The sequence below is a fragment of the Macaca nemestrina genome, chromosome 18 (assembly GCF_043159975.1).
Source record: "Macaca nemestrina isolate mMacNem1 chromosome 18, mMacNem.hap1, whole genome shotgun sequence".
Classification (NCBI taxonomy): Eukaryota; Metazoa; Chordata; class Mammalia; order Primates; family Cercopithecidae; genus Macaca; species Macaca nemestrina.
In genome coordinates this window covers 52970904-52994918 of record NC_092142.1, presented here as the reverse complement: position 1 = coordinate 52994918, position 24015 = coordinate 52970904, and the positions used below count along the sequence as shown (strand labels likewise).

The following is a 24015-nucleotide window of genomic DNA, read 5'->3' as shown; positions in this document are numbered from 1 at the left end:
ATCAAGACTGTTTTAGTAGGCAGTTTCTTTCTCATAATTGGTAAGAGGTACTAGAAGAAAAAAATGTTGAATCCTATCTGTTCTTAACGTTTCAGGCAAATACTTACTCTATGTTAATTGCATGTTATTGTAGACAGAATTCTAGAACTATTATTCATCTTCCATATGAACAAGGTGGTCCTGTGTGTCATTCTAGACATTATTAGTAGAAAACTAAAGTCTGCAGGAGATGTCAAGGTGACAGGATTAGGAGGAAGAGAGAACCTCGAAATGGGATTTTCTCACTTGAGAACTGGGAGACTGGAAAATCAATCAGTCACCATCCATACACAGGGCTTAACTGGTTACCTGAAATATTTTCTCATGCAAGTGTTGAGTTGAATTATATAGACTTACGAAGTTTACTTTATTGCATGAATTAAACATTTTTGGCAGCAATTGACAACAGAGACCAGTACAAATGAAGTCATGGACTAATTTAGTGGAAGAAAAAATATTCTTTAATCAGTGCTTTTCTCACTGTGGCTACCTAGAGATAGGAACGGGATCAACTGAGGCAGTCTATGGCACTCAGTTATTGATGGGATATTAGCTAATCCTGTGGTTCAGTAAATATCATTCTCCCCGTCACTACAGAAAGATACCTGTGGAGTTTAACGGGCAGCAAAAAAACCAGGATTAGAAGTCACTTGGATTTTTTAAACCAGTAACAGAGTTGTACATAAAAAATACATACACAGCTGATTTTTTAAAAGATCATTCCAAAGAATGTTTTAAGAAAACGGAAGACGGTAGGAAGAGAGTTACAGGGACCAATGATGAACACTTCGCAAAGTAGCTTGTGTTGATGGCTCATCTCTCAACTAGAAGAAAGGGGGAGCATGAGAGGTTAACTTTAGTAGGAGAATAACTAAAGCTAGGGCAAAGTAAGGAAGCTTTTCTTCCTCCATGAACTGTTCTTTGTTCAGGGGCTACTGCATGTTCAGCATGAGAGTTAATTAACAGACAGCACACTGCTGCCTGGAACGCCTTACATAATTACACCTGGAGTCTAATTAGGTGACTCTCAACTATCCCTTGTCTAAATCATCCAAGCTACAAATCTCTCAGTGTGGCTAGCATTCATTTAGTGAGGCCTGTGACGTGCTTGTGAAATTAAGAAGTTGTCACTTCTAACATGTGGGATACACTAACAGCCTAAATGAGTTTTCCCATATGGTTTTCATGTAGAAAGTGAAGCCTTGAGAGAAAGTACGATCTTTCTGGATTCCTTTGGGTTGCCTACAGATCCCAGAACACCATGCCAGGTAGAATCATATTTTATTGACAATACTGTCAAGCAATTACTAATTAAGGTATTTGCGCTGTTATTTAATTTTAATAGAATGATATAATGTTAATATTGATCATTCTGAGATGACGAGATTATGGTAAATTTAAAATTTTTTAGACTTTTCTAGAATTTTCCAAGCTTTCTATATTAAAAAAAATCTATATATTAATAACAATGTGGAGAGAGGAAGAAAAATTGGTAAAGGACTCCTCTATAAAATGATCCCATCTTTGTATTAATGACTGCCACATAATATGCAGAGCATAATTTATTATTTCAAAATTTAATATAATTTTAAATACTGTATATACTGTATAAAATAAAATACCAATCTACACCAGATGCTTTCATTTATCTAATCAAACTGAACAAATGTGCAAGATATGCTATAAATTACTTCCAAGAACGTACAACTTGGTAAAATGGGGCACAGATTTTAGTGACATGAAAAGAGTTGTAATCAGTAGTATCTTTTAACAATAGGTTAAGTTTCTCTTTTTTCTTTGACTGCTTTTTGCAAGTGACACCATAAATCACCCTTGAGATTTGTCACCTGGCGTGGCACATCTTTGTTATCAAGTGAAAATGACCAAAAGGAACACCTTGTTACCAAATCTGTTCATTACATGGGCAGGTTCATGAGAGCTGAACTCCACCCAACATATTTTGAAAACGGTGGGAGAAGGAGGGAGGATCCTGGTGAGTGAGAAACAGAACTTAATTAGTTGCAACGCCTGGGTCCACTGCTATAATCAGTGAAGCTACCCAACTGGTGGGCCAAGCCAAAGGGATCAGAAACAGGTCTACTATTGCCAAGTTTGCACTCTGCCTGCAGCGACTGTCAACTAATGATAGATTAGACAAATCTGATTGCTCTATCAAAACATTCATCTCAAATCTTGATTAGTAATCCTATTGAATTATGATTAATTCACAAGGGTGCTGCTGACAGATAAGATACTTCATCTAACAATGTGTATTAGTTGCTTTGCCTGAAGCCAAAATGTAAAAAAGCCCCCTAAAACAAAAACACACAAACTCCGGAAGTTGCTTGTAAAATAAACTATCAAGCATTGCACATTGAGAAGGATAATGAGGCTACATGCACCATTTAATTTAATAAAGAGCTTGTTTGTGAGAACTCAGTCTTGATACAAAAAAACAAGAGGGACTTAGGGAGAGAAATACAGTGAGAACAATACATTGTAAACAAGAGTACACCCTCTGCCTTTTCAGCAAGGAGTATGTAAGAGACATTAACTCAGGATTGCTTCAGGGGGTACCATTCTCCGTTTTGGCTACATCCCAGTTACTCAGGCCAGAGGCAGAGCAGAACTTGCATGCTTTTTGCAACTTACCATCCAATTACTCTTCTTGTCTCTGGGATGAAGACATCTGTGAATAGAAATATTCAGCAGACCTAAACTCATGGGATTTTCAGAAAGCGGATTTTTTTTTTTTTTTTTTTTTCTTTTTGTAATCTTTAGGGAGTAAAGTGATAGAGAGGAGGGAAAGTATAAGAAAGGAAGTGTTTAACTTTCCTAAGAAAAGGCATAAAAATGAGGGTTCCTAATGTCCTTTTTCCTTTTCGCTTTGTCTGAAGCAAAGAAACATTCGATGGGATGTATGCTAAGGTTTTAGTTTAGTACACAGCTATGACTCAGGAAAAACTGAATCAGTATTACTCATTCCCTTATCAAGCCAGCTCATGGGGCCTGAACCTAAACCTATCATTCCATTTGTGGCTTTGCCAACCCCAAAAATTCAGCTCTGCTTGTTGGGGTTTGGGTTGGGTTGCTGGGGCAGTCAGAGGATGCTAAGTACTCAAAATCTTGTGTAATTTTAGATGGTATCATTATCTTATCCTGACCTTATGATTTTACAAAAAACCTAATGTCCTATAATCATGTTTCTCTTTAGCTGGTATTAACCTTTCGGTGACTTCTCTCTTCTCTCTCTCTGTCTCTCTCTCGCACTCTCATAACTATCCTGTTAATCAATTGTGCACTGCAGATGGGGTCAAGGAAATCTACTTCCTCCTTTGATAGCCTCCAATGTTTCTACTCTTGGGGATAAAAGTGCTTTAAATGGAGTTATATTCTAGGAAAATCAATATATGATTACTGCAAAGATTTGTATTGATTGTGCGTTGCATTGCAAAAAGGCTAAAGAAAAATGGCATGGCACATTTTCCTTCAACTCCTACTCCACAGAGTTTGTTGTGAATGTTTTGGGCAGGAAGAAAATGTTGGAACTTTATTTAATGACCTAAAGTTTTCATCATTCACTCCACTTACTTTTTTCTCTACCCTGGAAAGTGCTTCATTATGACTCTCCTGGCTTCTCGTCTATAATACTGGCCGACATCAGGGACCGCCAGGAGAGTTCACAGAGCTGAAGACTGTCTCCTTCACACAAGGGAGCTGTGCCAGAAACTGCAGGTTGCCTTCCTAACATCCATTCTTCCCTTTCTACTCCTTTACACAAGCCTGATTTTGTTGACAGCAGCAATGTACCCAGCTGAAAACACTTCTCAGTTTTCCCTTACACATAGAGGTGACTAAGTGATTAGGTTTTAGGTAATGGAGTCTAGGTAGAGATTGTTGGGCAAGGCTTCTGGGGAAGTTCCTTAAAAAGGGGTTGGGGTTTGGCTCAGCTGCCAGGCACATTTTACCCTTCCCTCCCTTTCTTCCTTCTTCCTACCTGTAATGTAGGTGAGCCATTAGGAGCCACAGCAGTTCTTTTGTGACCATGAGGGAAACCTGAAGCTAGAAGCCAAGTGAAAGTATAGCAGAACATAAAGACCAAAGGGACCATGAACATTGGTGATGTTGTGGAGCCACCAGAATAACCCTATTCTTTGGGAACTTCTTTCAGATGAAGGAAAATAAATCCTAACATTGTTTAAGTTACCGTTTTTCCGGTCTTTGATATTTGCAGCCAAACATGAGCCATTTCTCCTGCAAAATGTCTAATTATATGAGTTCTCAATGTCGTGCTGACTAATAAAAATAAGTAAATTTTTTTTTTGAGCCAGAGTCTTGCCCTGTTGCCCAGGTTGGAGTGCAGTGGCATGATGTCAGCTCACTGCAACCTCCGTCTCCTGGGTTCAAGCAATTCTCCTGCCTCAGCCTCCAGAGTAGGTAGGATTACAGGCGCCCGCCCCAACACCTGGATAATTTTTGTATTTTTAGTAAAGACAGGGTTTCACCATGTTGGCCAGGCTGGTCTCAAACTTCTGACCTCAGGTGATCCACCTGCCTTGGCCTCCCAAAGTGCTGGGATTACAGGCGTGAGCCACCGCGCCCAGTCACCTTTTTTTTTTTTTTTTTTTGGGACGCAGTCTCACTCTGTCACCCAGGTTGGAACGCAGTGGCACAATCCAGGCTCACTGCAACCCCTGCCTCCCAGTTGAAGCAATCCACCCACCTGAGCCTCCCAAGTAGCTGAGATTACAAGCATGCGTCACCACGCCTAGCTAATTTTTGTATTTTTAGTAGAGACAGGATTTCACCATGTTGGCCAGGCTGGTCTTGAACTCCTGACTTCAAGTGATCCTTCCCCCTTGGCCTCCCAAAGTGCTGGGATTATAGGTGTGAGCCACCAAGCCTGGCCAAAAATAAGAAACATTTATCTCTAGGGTAAATGTCACAGGCGGTGGTTACTGGGTGACCCAAATACTTCAAGGTGTCTACAATCATTTAGTTGTCTTCCCAATCACTAGTGTTGAGAATACTGGAGTAACAAGGTCTTTAAGAAGTTTGGTGTACCTTTGTGATTTTTAGCTGTCCAGCCTCCATTTCTCTCTCTTCTAGTATTAATAGTGCTCCAATTTCTTCTGGGAAATTTCTTCCCCCTATAGTGTGCAGTCTTAGTGGGACTGTCATCAAGGGGCTCTGGCCTCCCCTAATCGAGGAGCAGGTACAAGATCCAGACTAAACCCCCTCAGACTTTGATTAAGGCTTCAAGGCCCATTTAGATGATTCTGGAATAAAAGCTGTTTTATTATAAATTAAGAGATGGAATTTCTAAAAGCCTCTACCTTACACACTGAACATTCCTTACTGTGAATTTTTCCTAATGGCTCATTGCCTAAGTGATTTAAATTTTTTCATTAAATACAGAAGTTGCTGATTATAAAATCTATTGACTACTTAGCTTCAATGAACTATTAAAACATTTACTCTAAAAACTGCAGCTTAAATAGAAGGTAATATTAAACTGGGTGAAAAATTAAATTTTGGGAATAATAACAGCTTACCTTTATGGAGTATTTCCTTTGTGGCAGACACTACTCCCCGATATTTAAATATATAAAGTAATATAATACCTATGATAACCTATGAGTTAAGCATTGCTATTATTCCCTTTATTCAGACAGGAAAACCGAGGGAGAATGGTTAATTTGCCCAGTGCCATGTAGTTTGTAAGTGGAACAGTTAGGATAATTCTCAAAGCTACCGTGATAAAATTATATAATCCTCTATCGCTGGTGGCAATACAAACTAATATAAAACCAGCCCAGGCCGGGCGTGGTGGTTCATGCCTGTAATCCCAGGACTTTGGAAGGCTGAGGAGGGCAGATCACGAGGTCAGGAATTCAAGACCAGCCTGGCCAGGATGGTGAAACCCTGTCTCTACTAAAAATACAAAAAAAAAAAAAAAAAAAAAAAAAAAAAAAAAAAATTAGCTGGGCATGGTGGTGCGCACCTGTAATCCCAGTTACTCAGGAGGCTAAGGCAGGAGAATTGCTTGAACCCAGGAGGCAGAGGTTGCAGTGAGCCGAGATCGTGCCTCTGCACTCCAGCCTGGTGACAGAGTGAGACTCTATCTCAAAAACAAAAAACAAAGAACAAAAAAAACCAGCCCAGAAATTTTTTTGGTAATGTCTGGTAAGAGCCATACAAACACTGATACCTTTTACTTAATAATTTCATTTGTAATATTATATTCAAGAGAAACAATCTAACTGAAGAAAACAGAGATTTTTATTGCAGCGTTACTCCTAATAGCAAAACTAAGTAGAAGTAACCTAACTTCAATACTAAGGAACAATTAAATCCAAAATAGCATATAAACAATGCATTATCACTCAGTCTTTAAAATGCATAATTATAAAATTCTGAAGCAACACAGGAACCAATGTAGCATTAAACAAAAAAAGCATGATACAAAATTACATGTATTCAACACCACCACCTAAATTAACCCACACATTCCTATGGTCAATGGCTGGAAATGAACTTTCAAGGTAAAAATAGCTGTATTAGGAGAGGGGGACCATGGGGAAGTCCCACTCCCCCATTTTTCTCTATTATTTTCAAATCAAAAAGGAGGGAGAATAAAGTGAAAACATGCTTTCACGAAAGGAAGAGAAATCGCATGAAGTTCCCAATGCCCCAGCATGCTTTGGGATCTTGATTGGGAAAGCCCATCGTTCCCCCTTCACTGTAGATTAACGAGAATGCTACGAAGGAAGGGAGGCTTAGCAACGCAAGGCTCTTTATCCAGTCAAGGTAAATGAAGTTGGGCTGGTCAGAAGAGTAAATAAGATTAGTTATGAGCTCCAGGTCATCCACTCATGGAGGTCAGCAAGTATGAGATTATTATCCTTGGTAGAAGAGCAGCAAAATAGCATTAAAGAATAAATTAATGAAAACGGTAGAAGATTATTTGAACGAAAGCCCTAATCAGTTTAGAGATTTCACTCAACTGCTCTACTGGCCATCAGTCAAGCTCACAAAACAAATATGCTTGTTCTCTTAAGTAATTCCAGGAGATCTCCCTTTCTTGCTTCAAAGACATCCAATCTAAGGAAAGTCATGAATAAAGTTACCCCGGTTTGCTGTTACACCTCATACAAAACCCACTCAAGCATCAATGTGCACGCTACAGCAGACTATTTACAGAAGATGCGTAATTGCTAGTCCTGTTTGGCCTTTGATTCTGAACAGAACATTATTCCATATCCATTCAGAAACACTGAATTCACCAATGTGCAAACTGCATATTTTATTAAATAAACACAAACTAGGAGATAATGACATACATTTGTTTTCATTACAAGTAGTAATGCAATATTTCTCCAAGGCTTACTGCATTAGCATTTCTCTCCACGTTTCAAATGCCTTTGAACTTTCTGAAAAGCTACATCTGTTAGCTCCCGTGTATACAGCGGAAAGTTACCAAGTGAATTAAGTTTTAATATAAATTGCTTTGTTCACTATTAAGATTGATGTTGGACACACTGTACTGTAAGTTGCAAACTGCAATTACAATTCGTTGCAATTATCTTTGGTTGTTAATAGCACAAGATAGCATGTCACTTTCTACCAAGTGTATAATTTATCATTTGTGGGGTTTTTTTTTGTGTGTGTGTGAACTCTTGTGGTATTCCAAATGTATAATCTTGTTGTATTTATTTCCCAGTGGTCCAACAAAATGCACAGCAAGTGCTGACTAGAACAAACTAAAAAGCACTGCTATTGACAAGCCGTCACTTGAGCAGTAATGAACATTCAGCCTCCACTTTCACCTCAACAAACCAGCAGCTTTAATTTATGATAAAGCAAAGGAGAGACAACCTCCAGGTTTATTATACCCTCACTGCTGTTTCAAATAAAGTAATTAGAAGGTCAAGAGACAGGTCTGGAAAGCCAAATATAAATGCAACCCTTCTGTACCGGCATTAAAAAAAAAAAAAAGACTAGTGTGTTCAAAGAGCATTTTATCCATCTTTCTTCTTCAGAGCTGGGCAAGTCAGTTGTTGTTCTTTTTTAATACTACCGTAACCAATCAGAAACAGTGGCAGCACCGTTCTTTCACTGTCTAATTTGCTCCATATGGACTATGGGCCGCTCACCTAGGAGACGCTGTCCTTAAGATAACATGACTTACTAGTCTCAAAAACTGCTGTCAACTGTAGACTTAGGGCAGGTGATCAGACATTTCATTTTTTTGTTTGTTTGTTTTTTTCTTCCAATAAAGAAAACTCAGGTGAAGTGATGGAAAGGTTCTAGAGAAATCCTACTGATATAATAGTAGCCCACAAATAAATAGAAATCTATTTGAAAACATCTGCTGTAAAATTTTTCTTGAAACAATACCCGAGGAAAAGGGGTTGGCTGGGAGAAAAATTGCCATTTACGTATGTTTTGTTTTCAGTGATGAATAAACAGTTATTTATAATAAACTAGCATGCTGTTCTGAAGAAACTACCTATAATATCATATTTCATCTTAAAGGCTCCTAATTTTGCATAATTGTGTTCTGCATTTACGTTCCTCTTTTTTCTCCTACATTAGAATCACACCACCCAAGCCAGGTGTGGTGGCTCACACCTGTAATCTCAGCACTTTAGGAGGCCGAGGCGGGCGGATCATGAGGTCAGGAGTTTGAGACCAGTCTGACCAACATGGTGAAACCCTGTCTCCAATAAAAATACAAAAATTAGCCGGGTGTGGTGGTGAGCTTCTGTAGTCCCAGCTACTCAGGAGGCTGAGGCAGGAGAATCGCGTGAACCCAGGAGGCAGAGGTAGGAGTGAGCCGAGATTGCGCCACTGTACTCCTGCCTGGGCAACAGAGGGAGACTATGTCTCAAAAAAACAACAACAAAAAAGAATAACACTACCCAAAAATTCCTTGTAAAGGCCATGTAACCTAATAGACCTTGGCTATGCACCCAGCCTTCCCTCTGAGGAGTAAGTTAAGACAATGTAAGGGCCTCTTCTAAACCAGCTGCCCTCAAATGTGTTGATCCATGGATTACTACAGTGGGAAATTATGTTGCATGAATAAACTCCATTTCTCCCCATTACCTATTGTTTCAAGCCCTTCTCCAAGCCTCTAAATAAAAAGATAAGGAGGACGGTAGAAGAATAGAAAGAGGAGAGTGGAAGAAGCACAAAGAAAAGAAGGGATAGAAAGTGAGGGGAAGAATGACAAAACCAGAACTCACCAAGCTCCTGCACAGGTAGCTATGGTATGTGTCACAAATACTACATGCTACATTGTGTTATATGGGAAAAAAGATGAATCTTCCAAAATAGTACAAGTTATTCTTGGTGCCATAAACCTAGGAACATTCTTTTTTTTTCTTTTTTTGAGACAAAGTCTCACTCTGTTGCCCAGGCTGGAGTGCAGTGGTGCCACCTCAACTCACTGCAACCTCTGTCTCCCAGGTTCAAGGGATTCTCCTGTTCAGCCTCCCAAGTAGCTGGGACTACAGGCACGTGCCACCATGCCCAGCTAATTTTTGTATTTTTAGTAGAGACGGGGTTTCGCCATGTTGGCCAGGCTGGTCTCGAACTCCTGACCTCAGGTAATCCGCCCGCCTCAGCCTCTCAAAGTGCTGGGATTACAGGCATGAGCCACTGCGCCCGACCAACCTAGGAAAATTCATAATGCATATGCCCGTTAAATGCATCAATTGTTACTTCAAGGCTATTATAATCATCTTGATCCATCTCTTTTTGGGGGCTGTGGCACGTACACTCCAAAAGCCTTTCTGATACAGCGTTCTGTTGTGTAATTTTTGATTCAAGTCATTTTTCCCATCATCTATTCTAGCAGTCAGTGTAATTGCACTTGATTATATAAGTGGTGGAAATGTATGTAATATCATAGAGCATGTAATTATGTTGTAAAAATCCTTATGAAACTGTAAAACAGAAAGTGCACGAGTACAGTAGGTGCTTCTTTTTTCCTTTTTGTCTCCACCAGGAAAACCTACTGGAAGCAATGACGCTTCATGGTGTATAGGAAATGGATATATTTTGTGTTCTCAACTACCAGGGTGAAGGGATGGGCAGCTCTGGTCCACGATCACCTTGATATCCTTAGTGCCAAATAATATTTATAAATCATGCATTAATAAAGAGATAATATCTGTACTCTATAATCCAACAGGAAAGGCAAAATAACATTAAATTTCTGAGGCATACAGTATAATTTCTAGGTTGGTTTCTTCAATCCGGGAACATGTTTTCTTCTGTTGTAGCCATTTTTTGTTATTGTTTATTTATTATTTTACTCTAAAACGTAATACTCCTAATAATTTTTATAATTAGTGGGAAAATAACTGCAGAAATAAACTATAAACTAGATAATTTTCCAAAATTTTTTGAGGCAGTAATTTTAGCTGTTTCTCTAACTAGATAAAACAAAAAACAATTTGACTAATCCGCATTCTTCAATCCTCCTCTTCCAGCCACCTTCTTTTCTGATCTTTCACTGGAGGTGCTAATGAGTAGTGAAGTGTTCAAAATGCTAGGCTGTGCAGTGGAATAAGATGCACAGAGCCTGAGTAATTCAAAGTGGAAAGTGAGACTTGTTTCATCAGGCTGTAAACCTTCATCTCAGTGGAAGTCCTAACAATGGTATCCTGGATGTAAAATCTCCACCAAACAGGAGATTCTAAAAGAGGAAAGTCAGCTTTCCTATTTCTTTCCCATAGGAAACCTATATGCCAAAGCAATCTAGAAACCAAGGTGTTCCTGGTTTCTACCTGAGGGGCCCAACACTGAGGTAGGTTTTTAGGAAAATGTAAAGGAATTGTGGAGCATGATCACTGCCTGGGAGGGCCTTCTACATTGGACAAAGCCCAGTACTTGGTAGATCTGCCAACAACTTTTGCATATGCCCATTAAATGCATCAATTGTTACTAAAGAAATTTATATGGTTCTATGAGTGTGACGGAGACTTAAAAAAATCATGATGCCTATGCGAGGCACTGTGCCTCAACAACCTTCCCTCCTTCTTCCTTGTAACAGAATCTGTTTTATTCAGGTATTCAGCACTCAAAGGAAGTTGACTCCATTGCCAGATGGGGAGAAAATCTTGGTTAATCAGTCAGTAATGGTGCTTCCATTTCCCTTGCCAGTCTTGGTTTAGGGGTTTCAGTTGGGAGCTTCTAGGAAGGATCTCCTCACTCTTGAGAAGGAGATACAAGAATTGATTTCCTTCTATCTCTGTTGTTTCTACATCTGGATGTGGTGCCTGGAGCTACTGTAGCCATTTGAAGCCCGAAGGAGGCCAGCATGAGGGTGGTGATGATGGCAGAACCTGAAGAAAACAACTCAAGTCTTCAATCATATCATTGGGCCTATGATCGTATCACACCTACAGCTGTCCTATTTCTGAACTTCCTGTGATGTGAGATAACAACTATCATTGTTTACAGTAATATGAGTCGGGGTACAATTTGATACTGTGCCCATTGTATTAGTCCATTCTCACAGTGCTATAGAGAACGGCCAAGACTGGGCAAATTATAAAGGAAAGAGGTTTAATTGACTCACAGTTCCACAGGACTGGGGAGGCCTCAGGAAACTTACAGTCATGGCAGAAGGGGAAGCAAACACGTTCTTCTTCACATGACAGCAGGAAGGAGAAGAATGAGAACCCAACAAAGGGGGAGCCCCTTATAAAACCATCAGATCTCATGAGAACTTACTATCATGAGAACAGCATGGGGAAACCGCCCCCATGATTCAATTACCTCCCACCAGGTCTCTCCCACCACATGTGGGAATTTTGGGAACTACAATTCAAGATGAGATCTGGGTGGGGACACAGTCAAACCATATCACCATTTGTCCATTAAGGAGGAGTAACACACACACACACGCGCGCGCACACGCGCGTATGTATGTATCTATCGATCTATCTTAGCTGTAACCATGCCAACACAACTGAATTTAAATCTCACTAACATCAAACCAGTATCTGCATATATTACTGGTGGGATTTTAAAAATTGGTATCATCCTTTTGGAGAGAGTTTGTCAATATGAAGAGGCTTCATTTTGACAGCTATGAAGAGGCTTCATATTGATAGCTATGAAGAGGCTTATAAATTTTGACCAAGTATTTTACTTTGGGCAAGCTATCCTAGGGAAATAATCCAAAACATGGACAAATACACACTCTGTATTTGGTAGAATATTATGCATCCATTAGAAAAGATGATTCAAACTGTTAGCAAAGTGAAAAAGAGAGTACTAGAATAATGATGATGATGATGATGATGATGATGATGATAAAAGTCAATATGTGTGTATGTGTCAGAGTCCAAAGAATATTCACAGAGGTAGTGCCATGGTGCGGGACCAGGGGGTGACTTATTTTTTTCCTGCTCTTTCTTTTCCAAATTTCCTAAATAGGAAATAATATTCATATTTGAAATTTCTACCCTACATTATTCAGCTGCTTAGTACAATTTGCGGGCGAGGCTGATTGAAAATGTCTAGAGAGGGAGAATGGGCTAGCCTGGGGAAAAGACTTGAGGCAGATTCAGAAAGCTCATTAGCACCAGGATTTCTTCACAACTAGTTGGATTTTTCTTTTAAACCCTGACTTTTCTTTTCTTTCCTTTTTTTCAAGGAGATGATTATTCCATGATTTGGGTAAGGTGAACAAAAATAGTTAACACATATGGGATGGTGAGCTAATGTGCCATCACCGAAAGAAGCCCACTGGGGAAAATTCTTATTTCTAAATAAGAAAGAAAATGCATACTGCTTTGATTCAAGTGTTCTGCTTCAGAATAAATTTGCCTAGAAGCGCCTAAGAGTGCAAGGTGGGGGCTGGAAGGCACTGCATTCTTTTAAATAAGAGCAGGGACATAGATGCTCCTTCTAATGTAAGCCAACAATGGCACTGTTGACAGAGTCCCAAAGAAGCTCATGATATTCCACATAATTAAGAGGAATTGTTGGCATCAGAGGGGCCAGAAATGTTCTGTAGATTAACTGCTTGCTTCGTTGCTAATGACTGCCCAATTTCTTTAGACTAATTGGTGCAATCTACATTTTTGCAGCAAAGATGAAGTATCAACTTGATTTGGTGTCGATAAAAAATTGATGGATGCTTCTGACTGCTACTTCTCAACAATACATGGATTATTACTACTATAATTATCATAAATGACAAAACATGGGCAAGTGGTGATTACAAGTCTAATTCTATCTTGAGGTTTTAATGGCATAAACCACTCAGGCTTTACACTCATGATTTACTGCATCATCAAAATCCCTGAAAGGATTACCCTTGGGTGAATGCCACTCATTATCTTCCCAATAATGCACTGGTTTGGACCAACATGGAACAAATAATCAAGACTGACTTCTTAGAAAAGCCCTTTTTAAATATAAAATCTCTGGTTTGAGAAGGAGGCATGTACCTGTCAATATCCTTCTCCTCAATTCTGGATGTTGTAGTTGAATCTCACTCTGGCATGTACAAAAGCCAGGTGTCTCTGTGTCACACAATAGCCTACTGTAATACATAACAAAGCCGGGAGATGCTCCGTTATTGCTAACCAAGCACTACCAGAGTGCCACCAACCAAGAAGAGAGAGAAAAGGCTATCAGCCTCATATCTTCCCACTTGGTTGGGCACAAATACTAGTTCTGCAGAGCTGCCTTTCTTTTGGGGCAAGGGACAGGGAAGAAAATAGGAAAGAGGCATTTATTGCTGTTTGGGGGAATGCTTTTTAGAGAACGTTAAACAGCTTGTGCTACAATAAAAAACATAAACCACACAGACATTTAGCTTGTTAAGAGAGGCAGATCCAGTATAAGGGATACCTTAGACTGAGACTGCAAAATGGAATGTCCCCAAAGTTCAGGCCGGCAATCAAAGAGCAAAGCAGCCTAAGTGAGGGGTAGTGGCAACTAGGTAGGAGATACCCCATCTAAAAGGGGCAGCTACTCAGTGTTACAAGTGACTGTTGCTCCATCCAAGGGGACAAGTCTGTTGTTTTTTTTTTTTTTTTTCATGACAAGTCAGAAGCCTTCATTTTTTTGTGAAACATCCAGGTTTGTCATGTTGGCAGACAATTGTATTTTTAGCATAATGGTGAAGAGGGGGAGAATCTGGAATGAGACAGTCTGGATTTGGACGTTAGTTCTGCTAACATTTGGGAAGTGTTACTTCCTCTTGGTCTCAGTTTTCTCATCTGTAAAATGGGGATAATAACTGAAACGTACCTCACGGAGCTGCTTTGAAGATTAAATGAAGGAACAAATGACTATGTGTAAAATAATCCTGACACATAGTAAGTGTTCAATAGCCATCACTGTTACCTAAGGCTAGGTAAGGCCAGCTGGTTGTCAGTTTCTGACCTCTGCTGTAGGCAGAAATGATCTGTGGAAGTCAGGATAGAAAAATGGCCAAGGGCTTTGGCTCTGAGGCAGACTGCATGGGTTCGAATCCTGTTTCCTATGTTTGCTGGAGGCTGTCCGAACTTGCAAGACACTGTATGAAGTCTCAGCTTCCTTATCCGGCAAACAGGGATAGATAATGAAGTACCTGCTTCACAGAATGTTGTGAAAATGAGATGAAATAATCTATGTGAAGCAGGTACAATGGTATTTGGCATATGGTAAGCACTCAGGAAATAGTAATAGTTGTTACTCATGTTATTGATTAAGTTGAATTTTCCCCAAAGTCTTTGAATTTTAAATCCTTTTTGTTTTTCCTCCAAGGCTACTTTTTAAACGACTCTTGTCTTATTTCCTTTTGCCATGGGCATTTGTGCCATGGACGTAGCTTTATTTTTTTTATTGGTTAGTTATTAACCATGAGTTCACTTTTGAAAACTGATTTCTTCACCTCTGAAAATTGCTCCTTAAGGTGCTACTTCAACTCCTACAACTGTTACCACATGAAAACAACTGCTGCAGACAAACAACTCTTGTTTGTGTAGGCGATGCACTTAGGAGTGAAGGTTGCTGTAATCACCCTTGTGGTGACGTAATGTTGATGTTTAATACTTTACATGAAACACAATTGTTTTTGTAATATGTAAATAGCTGACAATGTCCAGTTTAAGGGAATCTGCAGTTCAAATGCCCAGGACGTCTCTCTCCATTAAAAAATGTAGCTGGGCATGGTGGCTCATGCCTGCAATCCCAGCACTTTAGGAAGCTGAGGCAGGAGGATTTTTTGAAGCCAGGAGTTTGAGAACAGCCTAGGCAAGACCTAGAGTGAGACCCTGTCTCTAAAAAGAAAAAAATTTTTTTTAATTAGCCAGGTACAGTGGTGTACACCTGTAGTCCTAGCTACTTGGGAGGCCGAGGCAGGAGGATTGCTTGGGGCTAGGAGTTGGAGGCTGAAGCGAGCTGTGATTGCACTACTGCACTCCAGACTGGATGACAGGGCAAGACCTCATCTCAAAAAAAAAAAAAAAAAAAAGTATGAGATTTAAAATAACAATAATAATAAAAAAATACATAAATTTTCAATGCCTGAAAATCTGGGTGCATTTTATAGAACACACTTCAGGCAAGCTAAATGTGTGCAAATGACATGAGAACAGCCTTCTGCAGTGGAGTTATGAGGGTGATTCCTTGGTTCAGTCAATCAAAATTCTCACATATGCAAAACTAAAGGAGGTTTCCCGGTTTGCCTTATGGTGCAGCTCACATTCGGGAGGTGTCCTAGACTGTTTGCATTGCTATGAAGGAACACCTGAGGCTGGGTAATTTATAAAAAAAGAAGCTTATTTGGCTCACAGTTCTGCAGGCTGTACAAGAAACATGACGCCAGCATCAGCTTCTGCTAAGGGCCTCAGGAAGCTTCCACTCATGGTGGAAGGCAAAAAGAAGCAGGCATTACACGGAGAGAGAGAAAGGAAGCAAGAGAGAGAGAGAGAGAGGGGAGGAAGGTGCCAGGCTCTTTTCAAAAGTCAGCTCTCGCAAAAACTAATAGAGTGAGAAGTCACTCATTACCCAGAGGACAGAACCAAGTTGTCCATGAGGGATCTGCCTCCATAACCCAACACCTCCCATTATATCCTACCTCTAAAATTGGGGATCAAATTTCAATATGATATTTGGAACAGACAAATACCCAAACTATATCAGGAGGTCATTGTAAGTCTTTTCTCTAAAACACAGAGCTTCAACCAAAGCACTACAACTTCCGGAAAACCAAAGTGCATATATCACTAGCAAAGGAAAACGCATTTCCTGTAAAATACTTATGAGAGAAAGAATATAAATTATACCAGAAGCATCAACAGGCACACACTGCTAAAAGTAGACAAGCTTCAAGTCACCAGGGTTCCTCTGTCACTTCTATGTCCTTTTTAGTGCAAGGAGAATCTTATACAGGTGCACACTGACGATACTGCAGGTTCAGTTCTAGACCACCACAATAAATATAGCTATAAAGTAGCTCACACGAATTTTTTAGTTTCCCAATGCATATAAAAATTATGTCTTTTAGACATAATGCTATTGCATGCATAGCAGACTACAATATAGTGTAAAAAACAATGTACATACTTAATTTTAAAATACCCGATTGCTAAAAAATGCTAACAATTATCTGAGCCTTTAGCAAGTCACAATTGTGTTGCCTTAATGGTGATGGCTGCTAATGGATCAGGGTGGTGGCTGTTGAAGGTTGGGCTGGCTGTAGCAATTTCTTAAAATAAGACAATGAAGTTGACTGCAACAGTTGACTTTTCCTTCCATGACAGATTTCTCTGTAGCATGCAATGCTGTTTGATAGCATTTTACCCACAATTTTACTACTTGCAAAATTGGAGTCAATCCTCTCAAACCTTGCTACTGCTCTATCAACTCGGCTTATTTAAGATTCAACATCCTTTGTTATTATTTCAACGTTGTTCATAGCATCTTCACCAAGAATAGATTCTATCTCAAAAACAAAAACAACAAAACAAAAAACCACAACACTTTGCTGATCCATAAGAAGCAACTACTTATCTGCTAAGTTTGATCATGAGATTACACAATTCAACCACATCTTCAGGCTCCATTTACGAGTCTAGTTCTTTTGCTATTTCTACCACGTTTGCAGTAACTTCCTCCACTGAAGTCTTAAGCCCCTCAAAGTCATCCATGAGGGTTGGAATCAACTTCTCCCAAACTCCTGTTAATGCTGATATTTTGACTTCCTCCCATTAATCGTGAATTTTCTTAACAGCCTCTAGAATGGTGAATCCTTCCCAGAAGGTTTTCAATTATCCTTCCTAGATTTATCAGAGGAATGGCAGCTATAGTCTTACAAAATGTGTTTCTTAAATAATAAGGCTTGACAGCAGAAATTACTCTTTGACCCATGGGCTGTAGAATGGGTGTCGTGTTAGACGGCATGAAAACAACATTAATCTCATTTATCTCCATCAGAGCTCTTGGGTGACCACGTGCATTGTCAATGAGCAGTAATATTTTGAAAAGAATCTTTTTTTTTTTTTTTTCTGAGAAGCAGGTCTCAACAATGGGCTTAAAATATTCAGTAGACCATACTATAAACAGATGTGCTATCATTCAGGCTTTGTTGTTCCATTTATAGAGCACAGACAGAATAGATTCAGCATAATTCTTAAGTACCCTAAGATTTTCAGAATGGTAAATGAGCATGGCTTCAACTTAAAGTTACCAGCTATATTAGCCCCTAACAAGAGAGTCAGCCTGTCCTTTGAGGCTTTGACCTCAGACATTGACTTCTCTTCTAGCTATGAAAATGCTACATGGCATCTTCTTCCAATAGAAGGTTGTCTACATTGAATATCTGCTGTTTGGTGCAACCATTTCATCAATGATCTTAGCTACATCTTCTGGATAGCTTGCTGCAGCCTCTATCAGCACTTGCTGCTTCATCTTGCACTTTTATGTTACGGAGACAGCTTCGTTTCTTAAATCTCATGAACCATCCTCTGCTACCTTTCAACTTTTCTTCTGCAGTTTCTCACCTCTCTCAGCCTTCACAGAATTGAAGAGTTAGGGCTTTGCTCTGGATTAGCCTTTGGCTTATAAACATTAGGGAATGTTGTGGCTGGTTTGATCTTCTATCCAGACCACTCGAACCCTCTCCATATCAGCAATAAGGCTGTTTTTCCCTTTCTTATCATTCATGTGTTCACTGGAGTAGCATTTTAATTTGGTGCAGGATCTTTCTCTCTGCATTCACAACTTGGCTGTTTGGCACAAAAGTCTTGGTTTTCAGACTGTCTTTGCTTTTGATATGCCTTCCTCACTAAGCTTAATCATTTCTAGCATTTGAATTAAAGTGAGAGACGTGCAACTCTTCCTTTCACTTGAACACTTGGAGGATGCTATCACTTTATTAATTGGCCTAATTTCATTACTGCTGTGTCTCAAGGAATAGGGAAGCCTGAGGAGAGGGAGAGAGATGAAGGAATGACAGATTGGTGGAATAGTCAGAACACATCCAACGTTTACTATGTTCACCATCTTATATGGATGAGGTTCATGGTGACCCCAAACAATTACAATAGTAATATGAAACATGATGGATCACAGGTCACCACCACAGATATAATAAAAACAAATTTTCTTCCTTTTTCTCTTTATTTTTATTTCCTTTTTGTTTTTTATCTTAATAAATACTTTTGAAAGATTGCAAGAATTACTAAAATGTGACAGAGACACGAAGTGAGAATGTACTGTTGAAAAAATGGCACTGGTAGACTTGCTCAATGCAAGTTTCTACAAACGTTCAGTTTGTAAAAGACATACCATCTCCAAAACACAAGAAAGTGAAACCCAGTAAAATGAGGTATGCCTATTACAGCTATTTGGGAAAAGAAATGATGGATATGACCTGGTATTCTGAGAACCATTAGGCTGATAGATGTAGGGTCTTGCTTTCTCATATCAAGTTCTACTCTGTGACTCACCAGGTAAATCTATGGTTGGGTCCTCTCCAAATCTCAAATCACTGAAAGTGAGTTGATACATTATGAAAGAGCTATGCTTTGAAACTGAAAGTCATCAGAAACTTTCTAAAAGAGATTTCTTTGCTAGATAAGACTCTCCATAGCTTCTTGTTTTCTATTCCTAGTTATGGATATTATGACTATACGTAAACTAATTTTGTTTTCTCTGAGTCTGTGTATCATTTAAATATTAAAAAGAGCAATGGTCATAATTCCATTGTCAGTTACTGTGAAGTCATCCCTCCCAAATATGGGGGTTATCTGAGGTACAGAAGTCAGAGGTGGATGAGGTTAAAGTGAGGTTCCCTCTGGAAATATTCTAATGTAACTATTCAGCCTCCTTCCTCTCCCCTCCCCTCCAGAAGGCTCATGATTTTAAAATGCCCAAATCCAATAATAGATATCACTTACTGTTGGGGATGCACATACCAGAGGAAGTGCTGGGGATAAAGGAAATCTGTGAATCAGAGAAAGATGTTGGTATGCAAGATTGAAGATAGACCAGCTGGCCCACTGCTTCAGCTGGTTTCCAGAGGCCAGGAAGAAATTAGTCTCACAGTCCAGTTGAAAGAACACCTGGCCGTTCACCCAGGGGCACAAATTCACTGTTGAACAGGGTTATCTTTGTTTCCATACCAAACACACCTAGGAATTAAGCTATTTAAAATCCTGTGACTCTCATTGTCCTAAATTGCTCGCCTACATGAAATCAGGAGGCAGAGAAGGGTGGAGAGAAACATTGATGTCAACAGGACTGATTTTAAAGGCTAGAATGGTCTTCTCCTGACTATTACAACTAGGTTTGAGGGTGCCATATTGATTTCCCATATACATTTTACTGAAGATTTACTAATATGAAGAGTTAGGATGGGAGAAATTGCATTTTTTGTTTGTTTGGCTGGTTGGTTTTTGAGGCAGAGTCTTGCTCTATCACCCAGGCTGGAAGGTAGTGGCGCAATCTTGGCTCACTGCAATCTCCAACTCCTGGGCTTAAGGGATCCTCCCATCTCCTGAGTAGCTGGGATTATAGGCATGAACCACCACACTCAGCTAATTTTTTGACCTTGTAGAGATGAGGTCTTGCTGTGTTGCCCAGGGTGGTCTTGAACTCCTGGCCTCCAGTGATCCTCCTGCTTTGGCCTCCCACAGTGCTGGGATTATAGTCGTGAGCCATGGTGCCCAGCCAAGAATTGTATTAAAGTGCAAGAACTGACACCCTGACCACAACTAAAAGGACCTGTTAGAGCTACTGAGGCTTAATGGGATGGCTACATTAGCTCAATGTTCCTCTGTCTTTCGAGGTATGCACAAAGGTCACTACAACAGTCAAAAATAGACTCCAGTTCCTCATTGCTACGTAAGTTTATGAGTGTGGGAAACATCAGTGTACAGCTGAAACTTCAACCCCAACACTTATTTCTCTTTCTCTGACGGGGGGTCAGGTTGAGTCTTGCCACAAAGAACTGAGGAGTGTGGCTGGGTCACACAGGGAGTTACATGACAGGAGAGGAGACGACTTCCTGAATTCAAAGCAGAAAAGCCAGATGCGTATCTTGGACGTGGGTGGGACAGGGTAGTAGTGGTGGAGCCAGCAACTTGTGAGGCAGAATGTGCTGGCAACTACTATTGGCACAAGACTTGGTGGGAAGCCTGGGTGACAGAGGCTGGAACGCACCCTGGGAACTGGGCTCTTGGGAGGTATCATCTGGGAACCAGTATCAGGCACTGATCTTTGGAAAAACCCAAACCTGCTGATTTCGATGTTCATTTGTCCTTCTTTCCAGTAAATTCTCACTCCCTTTTCTTGATCCATTTATAGGCATCCACCATTGTGTTCTGCTCCTATCTCTCAGTTTGCCAACACTTGCAATATGAGTTTTGTTGCTTTTAAATTCAGGTATAGTTTTACACATTTTAAGAGTAGTCTGATGAACTGAAAATGAGTTTTTAAAATTTGGATTATCATTTTAAACTTGCAGAGAAGTTATAAGAATAATACCCCAAAACACTCATGTACTCTTTATCCAAATTCATGTATTGTTACATTCCCTGCAGTATTTTTTTTCCTCGAGCCATTCACTGCTAGGTTAAAACACCAGTTACAGCAGCAAAAAAAGGGGTCTATGGCATTCCATAGCATTTGCCACGTAACAACCCAGTGCTTGGTTCTATGCTGAGCACAGGATGACAGTTCCTTTTCTCAAAGAGTTTGCAAACCCATGTTTTGTTTTGGGGAGAGGGTCTCACTCTGTTGCCCAGGCTGGAGTGCAAAGGCATGATCATAACTCACTGCAACCTCGAACTCCTGAGCTCAAACAATCCTCTACCTTAGTCTCCCAAGTAGCTTGGACTACAGGTACATGTCACCACATCCAACTAATTTATTATTATCATTATTATTTGTAGAGACAGGGTCTCACTTTATTACCCAGGCTGGTCTCAAATGGACTTCTTGAAAATAAAGTCAGAGCCTTGGGAGCCTTGGGAGATACCTGTGTGGATGCTGGAGTGGGGAAGAAATTACAAGAATCTGTAGTTCCTAACAAGAGAAATAATTTGGCAAGCCAGCATTTCCCCAAATGGGTCAAACAATATCAGTAACTTGGCATATTAAGATGCATTAAGTGGGGAATGCAAGGGAAAGGTATTTCTTGGTCGAATACATTTTGGAAATTTGATTTAGACAATGTTTATCACCTGCAGTTTTCATTGCAGTATGATACTGGTTTACCTCACAGAAGCAGAGTTCCATTGAACATCCTTTGGAAGTATAAAGGAAGTTTATATACTTAAAGAAAAAAAAAAAAAAACAGAAAAAAAATTGTGAGGTAACATGCAAAATATCACAGCCCAAGTCCATAAGTACTGAGTAGAGGCATCAAATAAAAGAGGATGATAAATCAGATAAAAAGCAGGAAACTCACATTGAAGAAGCATAGGAATATTTCTGCGATATGGTCGGTGGGTTCATTAGTTTTCAACAGTATCACTATTCCTACTCATGAACCGAAATTGGCCCCCAAATACTCACTGGATCAGGTCTAGACTTATCAAAGGTAATGGAAGGAGTTGGAACCTACATTTATGGAATATCTATTAAGTGCTAGGTGTTTCTTAATTGTCAACAAATTGTAAAGGAGCAGGTGGCTTCTTCGGATTGTCTGCCTGATTCTTGGGCATATCCTTAGCACCAGCACAGGTGTGGACACACAGCGGGGACTCAATGGTTGTTTCTGGAATGACAATGAATCCCTGTTTCACAGTGTGACAATAAAGTAATCGGATGAATTTCTATAGCTGAGTTTCATTGTTAGTCCAAAGGGGTCATTCACTGGCGGCCAACAGCCTGGAAGACAGTATTTTATTTGGCTTGTAGAGTATTTTTAAATAAAGCAACCACCTTTACAAGTTGAGAGTCTTGACCAAGTCCAGATTTCAAGCTTCTTTGGCAATATCAGAAGCTCTGGCAACACAGGACCAGCATTCCCTTAAGGTCACAATCAATGGGGAGTAGGGTGATGGCTGTCTGCCACTGTCCCTACCACTTTATTTTATCTCCATGCCACTGTTGCTGGTGATCCCTGTACTGGTATTCATGGGCACTGCAGGCATTGGAGCTTGTGACTTCTGATCTATTAATAACAGTAACTAATGATAGCAATAATTCTGCATACCTTTATTAATTCATAAGTCCACCTTATGAGGTGGGTACTCTTCTATTTCCATTTTACAGAAGAGCCAAACAGGGAAAGGGCAAATAACTTGCTCCAGGTCTCAGATCTAGTAAGTGGCAGAGTGGGTTCTGAACTCAGAACAGCTGGCTCCAGAGTCCTGCTCTTCACCCCTGTGATCTGCTGTCTCTATTATACAACCATTATTTATTACTCTGAATTGTTTTCAAATTTTTCACGTATGTACCTCTCGTGTCCTCCAAAACCATATCGGCCTTAACAGTATGAAATGCATCCTATTTCCTTTGTATTTCACTAAGCAAATTATTTTTTAAATACCTTTTTATTTCATTCGATCGGGACAATCTGTGTAAGGAGACACATTTCACAATTCCCCTAACCTCCATCAGGCAACCAGCCAAAGTCTGGCTCACCCAAAAGCAAGCCCGATGTTGACCAAAGCTGCCACAGGCTGGCAGCCCCACACAGTTGAGAATGAAGGTCTGCCTTTGCTTTTCTCACAGTGAGAAACACCACAGGCTTGCATTACACATACTCCAGGCTGATGACTGGAAGACACATGTATTAAGTTTCATCAATCCCTCACTTGGTTCAGTGTGGGTTTACCCAAACAGCTGGCTTGGAGCCTATCCTTTCACTTAAATTAGTTCTAGTTCTCTGCAGTTTTGATTTACTGAGAAAGCACTCTCTTTATCTACTAGTGGCATAAGAGTTTTGTGTAGGCAGAAACTGTGGTTGGTGCAATTGGGCCAGTTGGGTCATTCAGCATTTCCATGTGGGAAATTGACTAGAGAAAGGGATTTTAATTCTCAATTAGTGCATATCAGCAAAGGAAATGTATTTCCCATTATTTCTTTACTGTGGGTTCTGATTCATAAAATATCTTAAGGAAAACACATTTTACGTTACTGAGTCTTTGATTTCCCAGGGAAACTAATAAATAATCAACAAAAATATGATTAAAGACTGCTTGAACTACCATCCGAAAAGGAACTCTAGCCAGCAAAGAATCTTTCTGATCCAAATCTTTTTATTCCTAGAAACAGAATTCTTACTTAGCCTTTCAAAAGCCTGATGAAGGCTTCAGCTAAGTTTTGACATAAGATTTTCATATTCAAAATATCTGTGGAAATAAGGGGAGAAGGGATATGATCTTGAAACGGCATTAGTCTGAAATAGGGCTTAGTAAGCTAGAAAGGGAAATTACTTCTCTGTAATTGGAATTTTCTCCTAAAAAATCCCTTTGAAATCATGTTCAGCTACTTTCCCGTCATATG

The 24015-nt window shown here is 39.8% G+C and overlaps 1 protein-coding gene across 10 annotated transcripts in view; it reads right to left on the bottom strand.

Annotated features, from left to right (window-relative positions):
- LOC105494095 (FTO alpha-ketoglutarate dependent dioxygenase) overlaps nucleotides 1-24015 on the bottom strand; it is a 445404-nt gene that overhangs the window by 111616 nt on the left and 309773 nt on the right. For 2 of the 10 annotated variants that reach the window (XR_011616468.1, XM_011762203.3), the window contains exon 9: nucleotides 2692-2728. The exons of the other annotated variants lie outside the window; for them this stretch is intronic. Coding sequence is in view for 1 of the 2 variants with exons in the window: in XM_011762203.3 (XP_011760505.2) it covers nucleotides 2692-2728 (37 nt within the window). In the remaining variant the exon portion in view is untranslated. The remainder of the gene's footprint in view (nucleotides 1-2691; nucleotides 2729-24015) is intronic. 10 annotated transcript variants of the gene reach the window in all.